Source organism: Aythya marila (genome assembly GCF_965140915.1).
Source record: "Aythya marila genome assembly, chromosome: 26".
Taxonomy (NCBI): domain Eukaryota; kingdom Metazoa; phylum Chordata; class Aves; order Anseriformes; family Anatidae; genus Aythya; species Aythya marila.
In genome coordinates this window covers 5,797,508-5,812,928 of record NC_139067.1, presented here as the reverse complement: position 1 = coordinate 5,812,928, position 15,421 = coordinate 5,797,508, and the positions used below count along the sequence as shown (strand labels likewise).

The 15,421-nt window shown below is 43.3% G+C and overlaps 1 protein-coding gene across 4 annotated transcripts in view; it reads right to left on the bottom strand.

Moving 5' to 3' along the window:
* The window catches only part of LOC309887557 (tetraspanin-15-like), a 58,786-nt gene extending 45,276 nt beyond the window's left edge, over nucleotides 1–13,510 (bottom strand). For all 4 annotated transcript variants that reach the window (XM_082779351.1, XM_082779353.1, XM_082779352.1 and 1 more), the window contains exons 1-2: nucleotides 13,332–13,510; nucleotides 5,242–5,427 (exon numbers count right to left, since the gene is read on the bottom strand). In XM_082779351.1, the coding sequence (XP_082635477.1) occupies nucleotides 5,242–5,427; nucleotides 13,332–13,418 (273 nt within the window). In that variant the 5' untranslated portion in view covers nucleotides 13,419–13,510. The remainder of the gene's footprint in view (nucleotides 1–5,241; nucleotides 5,428–13,331) is intronic.
* Between the last annotated feature and the right edge of the window lie 1,911 nt (nucleotides 13,511–15,421).

Sequence of the window (15,421 nt, the reverse complement as noted above, 5' to 3'; positions counted from 1 at the left end):
ACCAAGTGGGTGGTTACACACTGGAACAGGCTCCCCATTGAAGTAGTCACTGCACCAAGCCTGTCTGAATTTAAGAAGCAATTGGGCTGTGCACTTAGTCACATGGTCTAAACTTTTGGGTAGACCTGTGCAGTGTCAGGAGTTGGACTTGATGATCCTTATGGGTCTCTTCCAACTTGGGATATACTATGATTCTATGAAAAACAGCTGCTTGGACCAGCTCAGACCTCAAAGTGCTCCTCCACATGTGTTCTTCTGATTGCTTTCATTCAGAAATGGCAAGGGCCCCAAAGCTTCAAATCACTGTAGTATCTGACTGTCCTCAAGGTGAAATTTGTCTTGCTGGGAGAAGGATGCTTCTCCATTCACACAATAGCTCTGTGATTGCCACCCATTTCCCCACAGCCGTTTTCGCTCCCCTCTCCAAACCTGACAAATATGACATTTTCTAGCATTTAGTCTTTCTATTTACATGTGCAATCAGAAGCTGTAGAAAAGGCACACTTCAAGCTCTGCTTGGGAAGTCGTGTCACAGCCTGACCTTGAGAGAAAAAAAATATAAGAATTGCAAATAAAACAAACGGCAAAGCTTCTGATGGTTGCCAGAGTTTGCTTTTCACATCTTGGCATTACTGTCTTTTGGAAACAGCAGTACAGCCAAATATATATATATATATATATATATATATATATGTGTGTATATGTATATATATACACATATATATGTATATATACATATATACAACTTCCAAAACGCCAAAAGAGTTGGTGCAGTGGTCTATCTCTCGCTTTCACAGACCAAAGGTCAAATTCTGCCCAGTGTGATGAATTTGGGCCAATCCAAGGCAGAAAGGGAGGCACCCAAGAAGCTCACCAAATGGACACGCACAAAAAAGGCAAAGCTGGTTTTCTTGTCTGACCTGGACTCTCATCTCTTTCCTGTTCTACATAAAACAAATGCAACTCTACAGAAACTGCCTCTGCATATTTAGGGGTTTAGTAACTTTTTGGAATGTCAAACATACATGGGATGAATATGTGGGAACCAAGCACCCAGGCAAGAGTTGCTGAGTATGATACACGTTTTTGTCAAAAAGAACTCTAAAAACACTATGAATAAGAGTCAATTTGGATGAAATCAAGTGAAAAAACTGCACGGAAGAGACTGTTCCATAGTGTTTCCAGATCTTAAACCAAACCAACCCAGCTCCCTCTCTCCCCCCACCTTGGCCATCTAATTAAGAGAAATACTTATTTTACAATCCATTTGCTAAATCACCCTGAAGTTCCTGAAAACAGAGTCAAGCTGTCTTCATCAGACAATTTACAGTTATTCAAGCCTTGCAAATTTTAATGGTGAGCAAACAGCAACTTAAAACTTGATTCCCAAGCATAAGCTCCTAGCCCACCTATTAAGTACAGGTCTTTGTAACACCAATTACTTCTATCAGCAGCTAAAATCCCTAGGTCTTGCATATAATTTTTCTAATATACTTTAGCTGAGAACTGCAAGCAGATGGAGGCTTTATTGAACAGTCTGTGCTCTGGATATTAGAGAAGTAATTAAAGAAGTGATAATCAGGTTTACACACGGGTAAGAGGTGTGCGCATGTTTATGGCAATTACAGGTAATGTCTTGAGAGAACAAGATAAGAAAAGATTAATACCAAAATCTAATTTCAGCTGTAGTGATCTTGCAGGGGGGATATTAGAATAATACATTAAGAATCAAAGTTAGAAGTTTAATGGCTCTCATAACTGTTTTGCCCAAGAGAAACATTGGTAGAGTTTTGTCCATGAGGCTGAGAAAAACGATAATCCTTTTAATAGCAGTAAATGACTGGGATCAATGAGGATTTAACAAGTATGTACACGCCCACACCTACACTTACAATACTTTGTAAAAGTTGGTTATTAATGTCAAGTGCTAGTTGATGGACTTTTGTAGGGCACTGAAATATTTTTTTCCTAAATAGGAGGAATTTACTGTCTGCTCTCCAAGTTAGCAAGACATATTTTTAGATGAAGAGACGATTCAATTTTTATTATTGATTTGAAGTTCAGGGAAGTTTTTTACTCATCATTATTAGTGTGATTTCCCAGAAAATGGCATGTACGGATGTTCAAGACAATGTAACTATGAGAAGGTAAAAGCACATAAAGGCATCAAGTAATTCAGTGCCATAAAACCATGCTGGCAACAATGGTCTTTCCAGTGCAGCCCAGTCTCACTGGGGACCTGTTTTGGACTACTGGGATAAAGTGCACTTCATCTTGGAAAGACTGCTGCCATGTTTTCCTCTTTGTGCTGATGCCCATCAAATTGAATATATCCATGGGGGAAACAGTGTTTCAGCTCAAAGACTGCGAATTAGGCTGGATCCATTGTTAGAAATATCACTTCCCCTATCTGCTGCTAGAAAATTGATAATGAATTTGTGGCAATCTGCAGCCAAATATAAGTGACCAAGAAGCCTGGAGTACCTCTGAAAAATAAAAATACAATGTATTTTGACACAGGAGACCAGCATCCCCTTTCTTGTAACCTACCAAAAAGGGATGCATGGGTTTTTGTGCTTGATGACTTCCACATGTATTGTTTTATTTATTCCACATGGCAGGCATGAAGCTGGTTATATCTACAGGGAGAAGAGAAAAAAACAACAATCCAAATAGGCAGGATTATTTCTTTTTCTCAGCTATGCCCATCACAGAATTGATTTGACTGTCAACCCGTGAAATGCAGTTAATCAGCTTGGGTTTCTGTTGCCCTGGGTTGCCATGAGGATGAGATTTCTTACCCTCTGATGTGTCAATTTTCCACTTCCAAAGCCAGCCAAAGAAAAAGAGTATTAACCACGAATCCTAAGTATTAGTACAGAAAGGAAAATATTATGAAAAATTTGATGTGATTATCCTTCTTTGGAAATCAAAGGATATCAAAATCCTAGATAGAATGAACACAAAATCCTAGATAGAATGAACACAATACAGTATAACTTTAAAGGTAGACAGAGAAAAAAGGTGTAAAGTTCTCCACAGGTGACATAACTTCAGTTTTGGCAGAAAAATATCATCTGGGCTTATGTCATGAAGAAACAGAGCTTCAAGTTGCTTTTATGGACAGCAAAAAGGCAGTTATATACTAGAGATATAATTCAGTCGAGGCAAATACACACTGGGATAACTCAGAACCCAGAGAGAAAGAAAAAAGTCAGTTGACAGAGAGTTTGTTTGATTGTTTGCTTGTTTATTGAGCTATCAGGGTTATTTAAATACCACAAGTGTCACCTGGACAGGACTTCTCTGACCTCTCATTTAGAGACTTTTCCAAGCATTCACAGTCAGGAGATAGCTTATTCTGAGCTCTCGAATGGACCAGGTGGTATCACACCTCAACAGAGCACAGTTTTGATCCTAGTCACCTTCTTAAATGCAATGCAAACAACCACCTATCACAGGTGGCATGGAACAGGATGTATTGGAAAGCAATAATAATTTCATCCAGTAATGCAGGAGCAAAGATAATATTGTCTTTCTGATCTGGGCTATAATCTGTGTTAGTTCAAAATGCAAGCCAACTGTATGAAGTTCAACAAGGCCAAGTGCCAGGTCCTGCACCTGGGGCACAAAAACCCCAAGCAGTGCTACAGGATGGGAAATGAGTGGTGAGAAAGCTGCCTAGCAGAGAAGGACCTGGGAGTATTGGTTGATAGTCGGCTGAATATGAGCCAGCAGTGTGCTCAGGTGGACAAGAAGGCCAATGGCATCCTGGCTTGTATAAGAAGCAGTGTGGCCAGCAGGGCTAGGGAAGTGATTGTCCCCCTGTGCTCAGCTCTGGCGAGGCCACACCTCAAGTATTGTGTTCAATTTGGGCCCCTCACTACAAGATATCATGGTGCTCGAGCGAGTCCAGAGAAGAGCAACAAAGCTGCTGAGGGGTCTGGAGAACAAGTCTTATGAGGAGCGGCTGAGGGTGCTGGGATTGTTCAGCCTGGAGAAGAGGAGGCTCAGGGGCAACCTTATTGCTCTCTATAGGTACATTAAAGGAGGCTGTAGCGAGGTGGGGATTGGTCTATTCTGCCATGTGCCTGGCGACAGGGGAGGTTTAGGTTGGATATTAGGAAGAACTTCTTTACTGAAAGGGTTGTTAGGCATTGAAATGGGCTGTCCAGGGAAGTGGTGGAGTCACCATCCCTGGAGGTCTTTAAAAGATGTTTAGATGTAGAACTTAGTGATATGGCTTAGTGGAGGACTTGTTAGTGTTAGCTCAGAGGTTGGTCTAGGTAATCTTGGAGGTCTCTTCCAGCCTAGATGATTCTGTGTGATTCTGTGTGTGTGAAATGCTGAGCAATTTTTAAAGGAATATTGCAAGCCAGTGGAAGTGAGAGCTAGCTAACTACCCTGTGTTCGATTTTAATAAACCAGTCAACTCAAACTAGTAGGAGAAAAAGGTGTTATGTGAACCATTAGCATGCAAGGCATGCATGTGCCAGCAGGAAGGCTCTGTGGGCTGGCACAGATTATTCATCTGAAAGCAACTTCATCACTGAGGGAGTGTCAGTTACAGCTGTAGTACCAACAGAGCTAGCACTGAGCGTGTCATCGGATATCAGCCCTGGCTGAGCATGATGGAGGAGCTTCGTAAATGGCCTATAACTAAGTTTATAAACCCCTTCAGTCTCATGCTTCCCACCGGAGACAGAGGTGTCACCCCAAGAGCAAAGGGCAGAACAGGCGCTTGGATGCTGCTGTTCTGACACAACCTTTGGGAAACAGGTTAGGAGTGAACAGTTTTGCAGTGGTGTCCTGGATTTCTTTCAGTTTGGCTTCAAAGGCCATTTTCCTCTATACTAATACTTCAGTAGAAAAGGAAACAAAGTTACTTTCTATTGGCATCATGGCAACTAAAATAAACATAAGCAGAGCCTTTCCTCCACCAGAGACAGGATCTGAGCCCTAAAATAATTCACTTGCCACTCCAGGTGGAAGGCAGCAATGCCTCCTGCAGATGCTGGGAAGCATTCATCTGAGGATAACAGGGTGTCAGCTCTGCAATTTATATATATCCTCTCCCTGTTACTCCTCCACTGGCTCCACGGCAGAGATAAAAACATCAAGCTGCACCTAAAGCCAGTAACGGGCACACGCTTCCAGTAAGTGATGGTGGTGACTCATTAGGATACATTAAATTTCCTTTATGAAATCATCTGGAAAACCCGGTGGTGGCACCAGCCTTACCGTCTTTAGCAGTGTCCGGTTGTCCCTGAGGCTCCCCACCATGCCGACAAAGGAGACGCAGAACATGGTGAAGCCCAGCAGAAGCAGGACAATGGCCGGAGCGAGGAAGATTCCTTCTAAGGTTTTGTGCTTCTGCCTCTCCACTTCAGCATAAATCCCTATGCAAAGGATCATGAGGCCAAGGATCTGGAAGGGAAGTATGAGATGGGTATCAGGCGCCAATCGGAAAAAGCAGAGGCTTTGAGGGAAAGGTGAAGGTGGAAGAGGGCCCAGGAACAACTTGTGTGGGTATTGCTGCTCCAGCTAGATGCACATTAGTCTGATGGGATTCGTCAAGAAGAGCTGGCTGATGTCACCACCTCTCAGTTATTTTTCAGTGGCCTTGGGAATCTGGAGTGATCCCAGTTGACTAGAAGCTTGCAAATGTCCCAGTTTCCAAGAAGGCTAAGAAAGAAGGCCCTGGTAATTACAGGCCTGTCAGCTCATTTCAGTGCCTGGAAAAATTATGGAGAAGAGTATTCTGGAAGTTACTGAAAACCACCTGAAAGACAACACAGTCATTTGTCACCGCCAACATGGGCTTACAAGGGAAGTCCTGTTTAACTAACCAAATTAACTTTTACAACAACGTTACCCACGTAGTTGACCAAGGGAAACCAGTAAATGTGAACTTTTTGGAATTCAGCAAAGCTCTTGATGCTGTTTCTTACAGTATCCTTCTGGACAAAACGTCCAGCGTACAGCTGGACAAATACACGCTACAAAGGCTGTACAACTAGCTGACAGGCTGCGCTCAAAGGGTAAATGGGGTTACATTGGGCTGATGTCTAATGGGTACTAATGGAGTTCCCCAGGGCTCCATTTTGGGGCCAGTTCTCTTCAATGTTTTATACATGATCTGGATGCAGGACTGGAATGCATGCTAAGTAAGCTTGCAGCTGATATTAATTAGGAGGAGCTGCTGACTCCCTTGAGGGCAGAGCGGCCTTGCAGAGAGATCTTGACAGTTTGGAGGGCTGGGCAATCACCAACTGCAGAAAGTTTAACAAGAGCATGTGCTGGATTCTGCACCTGGGACGGGGCAATCCTGGCTATATGTGCAGACTGGGGGATGAGAGGCTGGAGAGCAGCCCCCTGGAGAGGGATCCGGGGGATCCGGTTGATGGCAAGTTGAACACGAGCCAGCAGTGTGCCCTGGCAGCCAAACGGGCTGACCGTACCCTGGGCTGTTTCAGGCACAGCACTGCCAGCTGCTCAAGGGAAGTGGCCGTCCCACTCTGCTCTGCGCTGGTGAGGCCTCACCTCAAGCACCATGCACAAAAATGGTGAAAAATCTAGTGGAGAAGATGTAGGAGAAGTGGCTGAGGTCACTTGATTGTTTCAGCCCTGAGAAGAGGAGACGGAGGGGAGGCCTCATGGCGGGCTGCAGCTTCCTCTCAAGGGGAGCGGGACAGGGGTCAGGCGCTGCTCCCTGCTCTCTGGTGACAGCGATGGGACCCAAGGAAATGGCACGGAGCTGTGACAGGGGAGGTTCAGGCTGGATATTACGAAAAGGTTCTTCACTGGGAGGGTGGTTGGGCACTGAAACAGGGAAGTGGTCACTCCTGCTGGAGTCCAAGAAGTGTTTGGATAATGGTCTTACAAATACGGTTGAATTTTCTGTGGTCCTGTGTGGAGCCAGGAGTTGATGATACTTGTAGGTATTTGTCAGCTCAGGACATTCTATGATTCTATGCGAGCCAAGCAAAAGACTCCCAGCTCCAATGCATTTAAAACCCAATCCCAAATGGTGCTGTCAGCACACAGCACATCTCCTTTGCTCTTCAAGAGCACTTGAGAAGAGGCTGCTCTTCTGGCTGTGAATTGGATGTATAAAGGCAGCATTATACACCTAGCTGAAGAGTTCTGACCTTCATTTTACTAGGCTTTTCCACTCCCCTTCCTGCTTGTATATGTTTGGATGCTTGGGCTGGCTCTTGCCCTGGGTTTCATAGACCCCATGCTGTCCAGAGGGTGGCAGACATTAACACTGCCAGCCCACCCTCCCCAAGTTTCCCCCCTACATATCATGATCCCCAAAACTACTCATTCCACTATAGCACCTGCCTTGAGCACCAAATTGCTCTGAAACTCATAGAAAGCAACTAGATCTCAGACATCATAAAAAGTAGCAATGGATTATGACAAACTTCCGCCCCACCACCACCTCCTTTAATGGAATGGCCATAAGTGGAAAAAAAGTGGTGCTGGGATAAAACAAGTCTCCAAAAAGGCCTGTTTTCATCCTTTCAGCTCCTGCAGATCCAAAGCCAGCAAGGTGATTCCAAGCGTTTGGTGCTGTTGGGTGCCATTTGTCAAATGTCTGGTACTGAGTTGAAACCTGGAAAGTTTAGTGAGGAAAGTGAGGAGCATCCTGAGTGATTTTCATGCTGCTTTTTGCAGTTCTTCCCACACCAAATACCAGTGGAAAACTCCTTCAGGAAAGATGCTGGCTGCAGGTGCCCGCGTTCAAAATGCTGTACTGCCAAAGAGGATAAAACCTCCTTTTCTTATTCCTTTTCTATTGCTTTCACCTTTCTAAGGGGCTACATTGTTCCTAACGAGTTTGCTCAAAGCCTTCCTGCTAATTTGCTCTGACAATTCAATCCTTAATTCTCACACAATGTATGCTCCTTTGGGGAGATGATTTATATTCTTCTCTACTCTGGTAGGACACTATTTGTGGAGAGTTATTTTAGTTAGTTTATGTCCATCCACCACTATCCACTTCCAAGCTACATCTCTTCTGTAGACGAACTGAAATCTCTCAAAAAAATTAAGCTTAGACCTGTGATATTTTACAAAATGTTAGCGATTTGAAACTAAACACACAGGCCTATTTCTGATGACTGCCTTTTAATCACACTTTTATCTTTATCCTCTATTTTAAGCATCAGCTCAGTGCATTGGGATTAGGCTTGATTTAATGTTTCTCTCTTACACTGCGACCCAGCAAATACATTTGGATTTGAAGGTAGGGGGTAGATACTAACACACAAAATGCATCTCCTGCTAATAATCCCCAATGTCTCTCCTGCGTGACAATCAGAAACACTTTCTCCATTTTAATTAATGATATGTGATGTGAATGAAGGAAGAGATTTTGGAAATGCATGACGGAAATCTGGAAGTGAGGCTGAGGGCTGGAGACTCTGGCTAATGAAACATCTTGCACAGGCTGGGCTTCACCTGCTACCAAGGGAGCAAAACCAAGGAGGGTTTTCAGGATGCAGTGCTTAAAAATAGCTTTTCTTGGGCTGAAATCATCCTCAAAACATTTAAAGCATGTGGCATGCAGGAGGCTGTGCTGGTCCTTCCTCCCAGCATCACTGCATGCAGCCCCAGACCCTGCTCTGAGTGCATGGACGGTGCTGTGCACCTCAAACTCTTCCCTTCCCCAGGACTAACAAGCAAATTTGAAGAAGCAAAGTTGGCAAATACTGTCTTGATCTTCTTGATTTTTTTAGCTATCTCTGCTCAACTCCTAGTTTAAGAAGTCACCCAGCACTTCGCAGACTACTTGGCTTAGGGTTATCACTGTAGGCTGGACCATCTCCACACTCTGCCTGCTAAAAAGCACCCTAAAATTAAAAAAAAAAAAAAGTGAATTGCTGCCACTCAAAGCACCTTCAAGCACAAGAAAGAATCTCACAGAGCAACACACACCCCAAGGAAGGGAATGGATGTATCGGTATGTCTCCCACCAAAGGGATATTGCAAAGGAAATCTCATTGGGCTTGTCTGGGAGGGGGAGAAGGGGAGATGGGATGTTATTGCCATACAAATTCCGTCAAAGCAGGCATTTTTGATTTCTAGTGTCACTACCACTGTCTACTACCCACACTCTGTGGCATGGTAAGGCACATAATGAAGCCTGCTGGTAAATCCTCTGTAGTTAAATTATTAACTGCCCAATGATCACCTTAATGCAGCACAAACACCAGGATAGTCAGCAGCTGGTAATTACAAGTGCTCTGCAATGCATCCAAGACAAAAAGCAAATCTGCACTTGCTCTGTAATGATAGGACGATTATCCCATTTCTATATACTAACCATGCGATCAAATCATCACTGCAGGGAAAGACAGTGCTCCAATAGCAAAGAAAGGAGCTGTGGGCTGTGGGGTCCTGAGAGGGAGCAAAACTACGGGGAGTTTGGCAAAAATCTCACTGATTGAGGGGTTATTTAGAGCCCTTGGAGGTCACTAATGCCAAGAAATGTGATGAAAGGACATTAATGCACAGACAAGGTAAAACACAGCTCTGATTATGCTGGCAGTGTTCAGGAATGCCAAATGGGAGGCATGACCTTGCAGCTAACCCACAGGTGTTACAGGGAGTTTGCAAAGCTGTCTCTGAGCAATGGATTCTCTGGTTCTTGGTGTTGCTTCTACATCCTCGTATGACTTGGCTTTTGCAAAGAGGCAGCTAACCAATGCTAACCAGAGACACACATGGTCCTACTCTCTCCTAAAAATCCCATTACTACCTAAGAGGTGCCACATTCTCCTTTTCCAAGAGTCAAAAGACCTGAGTGTAATGGGAGCCACTCTCAGTCACAGGCAAAGCAAACAGGTCCCGCAAATCCCAGGGGATGTAAACATGGCCAAAGCAGCGCAACCTCAAAGCCTGCCAAGGGCCAAGCAGCAGACATGGCTCATTCCAGGGCAGGCAGCATTAATTTGATGAGTCAATGATAATGCCAGGCAGTAATTTCTCCTTATTTGGGAACACGAAAAAGTCATGACGATGGTGGCTTCAAGCCCATGCAGACCCAGGTGGACAGATTATGAGTCAGAGCACTGGTCCATAGAGGAGAGGAGGGAATAGAGCATCATTTTGCTCTCCATTCAGCTGACCAGACGTAAAACTCCAAATCTTGTTCTTCATGTACCTGGCTCACAATAAAATCAATTTTTCCAGTTTTTGAAGACCTGTCAGCCTTCAAATTAGCAGACAGGGCACTTATTTTCCTCTTTGAAAAGTCAAAATGTTTTGCTGTAATGTAAAGGTGAGAAAACATGATAAAGAAAATACTGAGTACTTTTAATCATTAAAGGATAGAATCATGGGATTAATAATACTGTGGTTAACTACATCATATAATACCTAACCACTGATAGTATGTAGGATTGTAAAAAATATGCTTTTATGATGGCCAATTAAAATAGCAGTTTTTAAATGTATGGAAAAAGTAATAATATGAAAAAACCATTTATTTAAACAAATCGATTTACGCTCAGCTGAATCCTTTACAACATTTTCCTTGCAAAATGTGGGAAAGTTACTCATGAAACAGAAGATTTTACCATAACGGAAATGTTAAATGCAAAACTTCCTGTGCTGTTGGATTATTCCAGCAATCTCAGTGTAGGGGACAAATGAGTTTGAAAACAAGCCTTTGGCACCAAGCAATTTTCCTTTTCTAAGTCAGGTCACAAACTGAACTGCTCCAACAAGCAAAAAGGATGATAAATTGTATTAAATGTGCCTGGATAAAACCAGCAAGGAGAGCTGTGACATGCTGGCTGTCGCACACCTTATGTTTCTTGCCCTGTAAACATGAACATCCAATGCACAGCAGAGGCACCACACAAAAAATAAAAGTCATAGCTATCTGCATGATAGCAGATTTTTTGTTGTTGTTGTTGTTTCATTTTTATTTTCTGGAGGCACAGACCAGATCTCCAGCAGTTTGGGAGATGATGAGACCTTCAAGAAAGAAAATGTAATGGGCTACAGTGATGTCAGCTGTGACTTGTGGTAAGCGGCAATAAACTGCTGGTCCAATCTGTGGTGCTCAAACCTCTGGGCAATTTGCTCCATGTGTGGTTTAGAACCACTATCAGAGTTATCCCACACTTCTTTACTGTTTTTCCCACCTATAAATATTTGCTTTCATTACAGGAAAGTGCTGGAAAGGATCCAGTGGTGTTATTCTCTCTATTCAACCAATTTGCTGCGGGCTGGGACACCCAATACTAGGAAGCTGTGATGCATCTCACCCCGAACCTCTTCAATCCTTCCCAGTGAATCACATCTTTTCCACTTCCCCCCCCCCCCCCCCCCCCATGGGGGCTACATTTTCAAGGCCTTCACTCAGTGCAAGCAAGAAGTTTCTGTACAATAATTATTATCAAGTGCATATGGCCGCAGTGAAGCCTGGCTCCAGTCACATCTGGTTAGTGAGAGCCACTGAATTAATACAAAGGTGACATGTGCAAATGAGGCCAGAAGTAGGTCAGGGGAGTGAAAAGGACGCCAGAGCCATGCAATCCATATGGACTCAGTGTTCAACACGCATGTACAAGGACCACCCCAAGACCAATAATGAGCAAATACATCCCTCTAGGTTGAAGCCAGGCTGGGTCAGAGCCAAACAAAATAGCCTTTTTTGCCAGTCACCAGGGAATTATGAAGTTTCTGCTTGCTCATGGATAAGCACACAGTAAGTAGTGTGCTCCTCCATCCTGAGCTCTGCAAAATGCCTGTCCCACAACACACTCAGCAATCCATCAGCATCTGGCATCATGACTGTGCTCATGCATCCCCTCATTAATCTGCATTTGCAAAGTGCAGCCAAGACCTAGGTTCAAAGTGACTGAAAGAAAAAAAAATTGCACCTCTTCCCTCATCCCCATGCGGCTTAAAGGCATTTTTAGGAAACCACAAGCTGAGCAAAACTCGGAGTTTTAGAGAAAACAAAACCATGGTAACAGGTTTTCCCACAGATTAATTTTGCAAGCAAAAATATTGCACTGTCTCTTACAAAAAACTCCAGGCAGCTTCACTCAAGCCAGAGGCGCAAAAGCTTTATAAATTTCAGGTTTCTGACTCTCACTGAGTGCAGCAGGAGTCCCACAGGGGTTCTGGATGCCCTCAAGATATACTTGACATCTCTTTTCCCATCAGGAGCCTTCCAGCCCCAAAGGCCACACAGGAATCTGAGGAGATACTCTGGAAAAGAAAAGCCTTTTTTTTTTTTTTTTTTTTTCTTGTTCTCATTCATGCCCTGAGGCAGACACAAGTTTGTTTTGGTGTGGTGAGATGACACACTTCACCATCCCCAGCTAGCAAGGATGAGCGTTGCTCTCCAAGCAGCTCATTGATAATAATAAAAAGAAATGAAATAAAATACAAAACAAAATAAAATAGGAAAAAAGCATTTTCAAACTTTGCTTGCAACCCTGTTTTCTGTTCTGCCTGCCTGGGAACACAACAGATACTTGTGCAATCAATTGTACAAATTAAATATGCATACCACTATACACACCCAGCCTGCAACAGTGCATGGGGCAAATATGATTAGACTTCAGGAGGAAATATCTGTAAATATTGTGGACTGCATTATGCAAGATTAACCCAGGGAAGGTGCTAAGTTCACATCTAATCTGTTAACTGTGGATGCACTGTCCCTAATGGAAGAGGAATTTCCTGCCAGCTTCCCTGGCCCAGACACGTGCTTGCACCCTCCCAGGTGCCAGGGAGGCTTCACCCTAATCATATCTGAGTCAAAACTGCTTAAAAACAAGCTTCATTTTTTCCTCTAAAAATGAATAAGCCTGGCCAAATACCCACAAACGCCACATCCATGCTAATAGGCATTGCTGGCTGCTTCTATGCTCAGCTTCAGCCTCATCCTTATCAAACCACATAAAGGTAACAGCTGAGATGGGCAATGCTGTTGTCCAATAACTTCTTGCACCATAAAAATGTTACATTTCCATTAAATTTCCACGTTTGTGATCCACATGTCTTGAAACTCAGCTTTCTGCCATAGAGGAGTTGCAGGAGCAGCTCTGGGGATGGACAGTCTGAAGATGATGGTCTTAAATCCATCAAAACCTGCAGTTTCACCCAGCATTGCCCTTTTTAGACCCAGATAGTTCAGGGCACAAGAGACTTTGCAACACCCATGGCACCTGATTTTACCACAGGGATTTGATACCTTGAAAGAGGAAATTTTGACACTGGAAAGTCGTATCAAACCCATGGGACTAGCACCGTGGGGCCCATGCCAGTAAGACAGCAAAGTAAACCCGAGCACCTACCGAAAAGAGGGTAGCATAGGTGGACAGAGCAAATTTGACGCTGTAGTAATAGAGGAGGGAGTTTCGGCACTCGGAAGCTTGTGCCATCCCTGCAGCTCCGGCTGGGGGGGGGAGTTGCTCGCTGCTTGCCAGTCCCTCCCTGCCCCGGCTGCCCTCCACCACCGCCCGAGGAGCGCGGACATGCACCGCACCGCTCTGTGCGCAGCCAGCCTTCAACTTGAACTGCTTCCGCCTGGCAGGAACCCAGCGTGAAAGAGGGAAGGCAGAAGCATGAGCAGCTGGCGTTAACCCTTTACTGCCTTTGCTGTTTGGCTTTCTTGCTGAGATCGACAGCAAACCTCTGTTCAAGCAGGTTTACTTCAAGACGTGTTCCAAAAATCGGTGTCTGAGTAGGTCTGTAGAAATTTTTTTACAGCAAATGTGTTGCAATCAGGGCTTCCTGTCCTTCCCAGAGTGCTGGAAGAGCCCAGTGCAATCCTGCAGTGAGAAACTCCAACACCCAGTGAAAGGCTGAGCAGGAGACATTTCAGGAGATGCACTTAATTAAGAGTGACATTCAAGAGAACGATTTTTGAGAAAACTTGGCTTTATCCTAGAATTTATGAGTAGTTTCAGGGTGACTCTCATCCCCACTGAATCACAGGCAAATCTGAAACCTCTGGTACAATAAATCAGGACAGAATGCTACAAGCACGTTGTAGACTTGTTCCCAGCATCATTTACCCGTCAGCCAGGTAAATAACCACCCATATTCCACAAGTGGCAAATTATGTCATATAACTCTTTCTAAAAATCAGATTTGTGCAGCATGGATGGGAAAAGTGATAAAACTCTCTGATTACTTCTATATGACAATGTTTATGGAGAATTTTCTGTCTGATGCACTCCAGAAAGGAGAGATTTCCTTATACAGTGTTGATTTTCACTGTTACTCAGACCTTGGGCTCTGAGGAAGTCTCATGTGCCTCAGAAAGTTTTTTTTTTTTCTCCTTGAAAAAATAAAATCATTTGCACACCTGCAAAAGCAGTGTCAAGACCCTCTCCACACTCCTTGAACAGCATTTTCCCTTGCAAGCTGAACACCCTTAATCAGATGTACAGAGATCTTTAAATTTAACTTTTTTTTTTTTTTTTTTCTTTTTCCTTTGACTGAATAAAATTTATACCATGCTTTCTTTTCTGTAAAAGATAGACAATAAGAAATAAGCACTCTTCTGGCTGCACAAATGCATACAGATGCTTTGCCACTTGCATCTGTAGAGCACTCAGAGATGAGGAGATAGAAACCAACCTTAAATCATACATTTATTTATTACTAACATTACCATAATGGATAGATAATGCACAAGCTGTGCTGGACACAATGGAGATGCAGGCAGAGCTTTTAGAAAGCTTAACATTGAGCTGAATAATTCTAAAGTCCGCATTTATGCAAGACTTGTAATTTTATTTAAGGTCGCTTATGTGTAATGTTCTCAGGGTACAGAGGGAGCAGGGAAAGGGGACAGGAAAGGAGCCCATCTATAGAGGAAGCAATTTGGGGTCACTGAGTTTTATTCCTGAATATTTTTCACCTCTGGAGATACTAGTGATGAAAGACTAACAAATAAAATAAAATACGATCACAGGGTGAGTCACCAAGAAAGGACAGTAAGATCTTGTACAAAAAAAAAAAAAAAAAAAAAAAAAAAAAGGACAAACTTAGGACTAGACACCAGGAATCCACACTTGGCTATATGACATAAAGATACCCAAGCTAGCTAGACTGCATCCCTAAGATGAACTCAGCTCATTACGTGAAAACCACACCTCCTGAAGAGGAAGTCTCCTCCTCATAAAAATATTACTCCTCACTGAAAACCACCCCTTACAGCATATGCATAGTAGATTAAAAATGCTACTGTATGTAGCATTTAATGTTAAAATGCTAATTAGAAATATAGGAACTTCTATTCACCAACTGTAATAATTAACTGATAATAAGGAAATAGACTAGCATAAAAAACTGCGATTGGGACAATCAGTGTGCTAGCTTTATGAAATTACTACTAACACTCATCTTTGCACAGACATGAAATAAGTATCTCAGC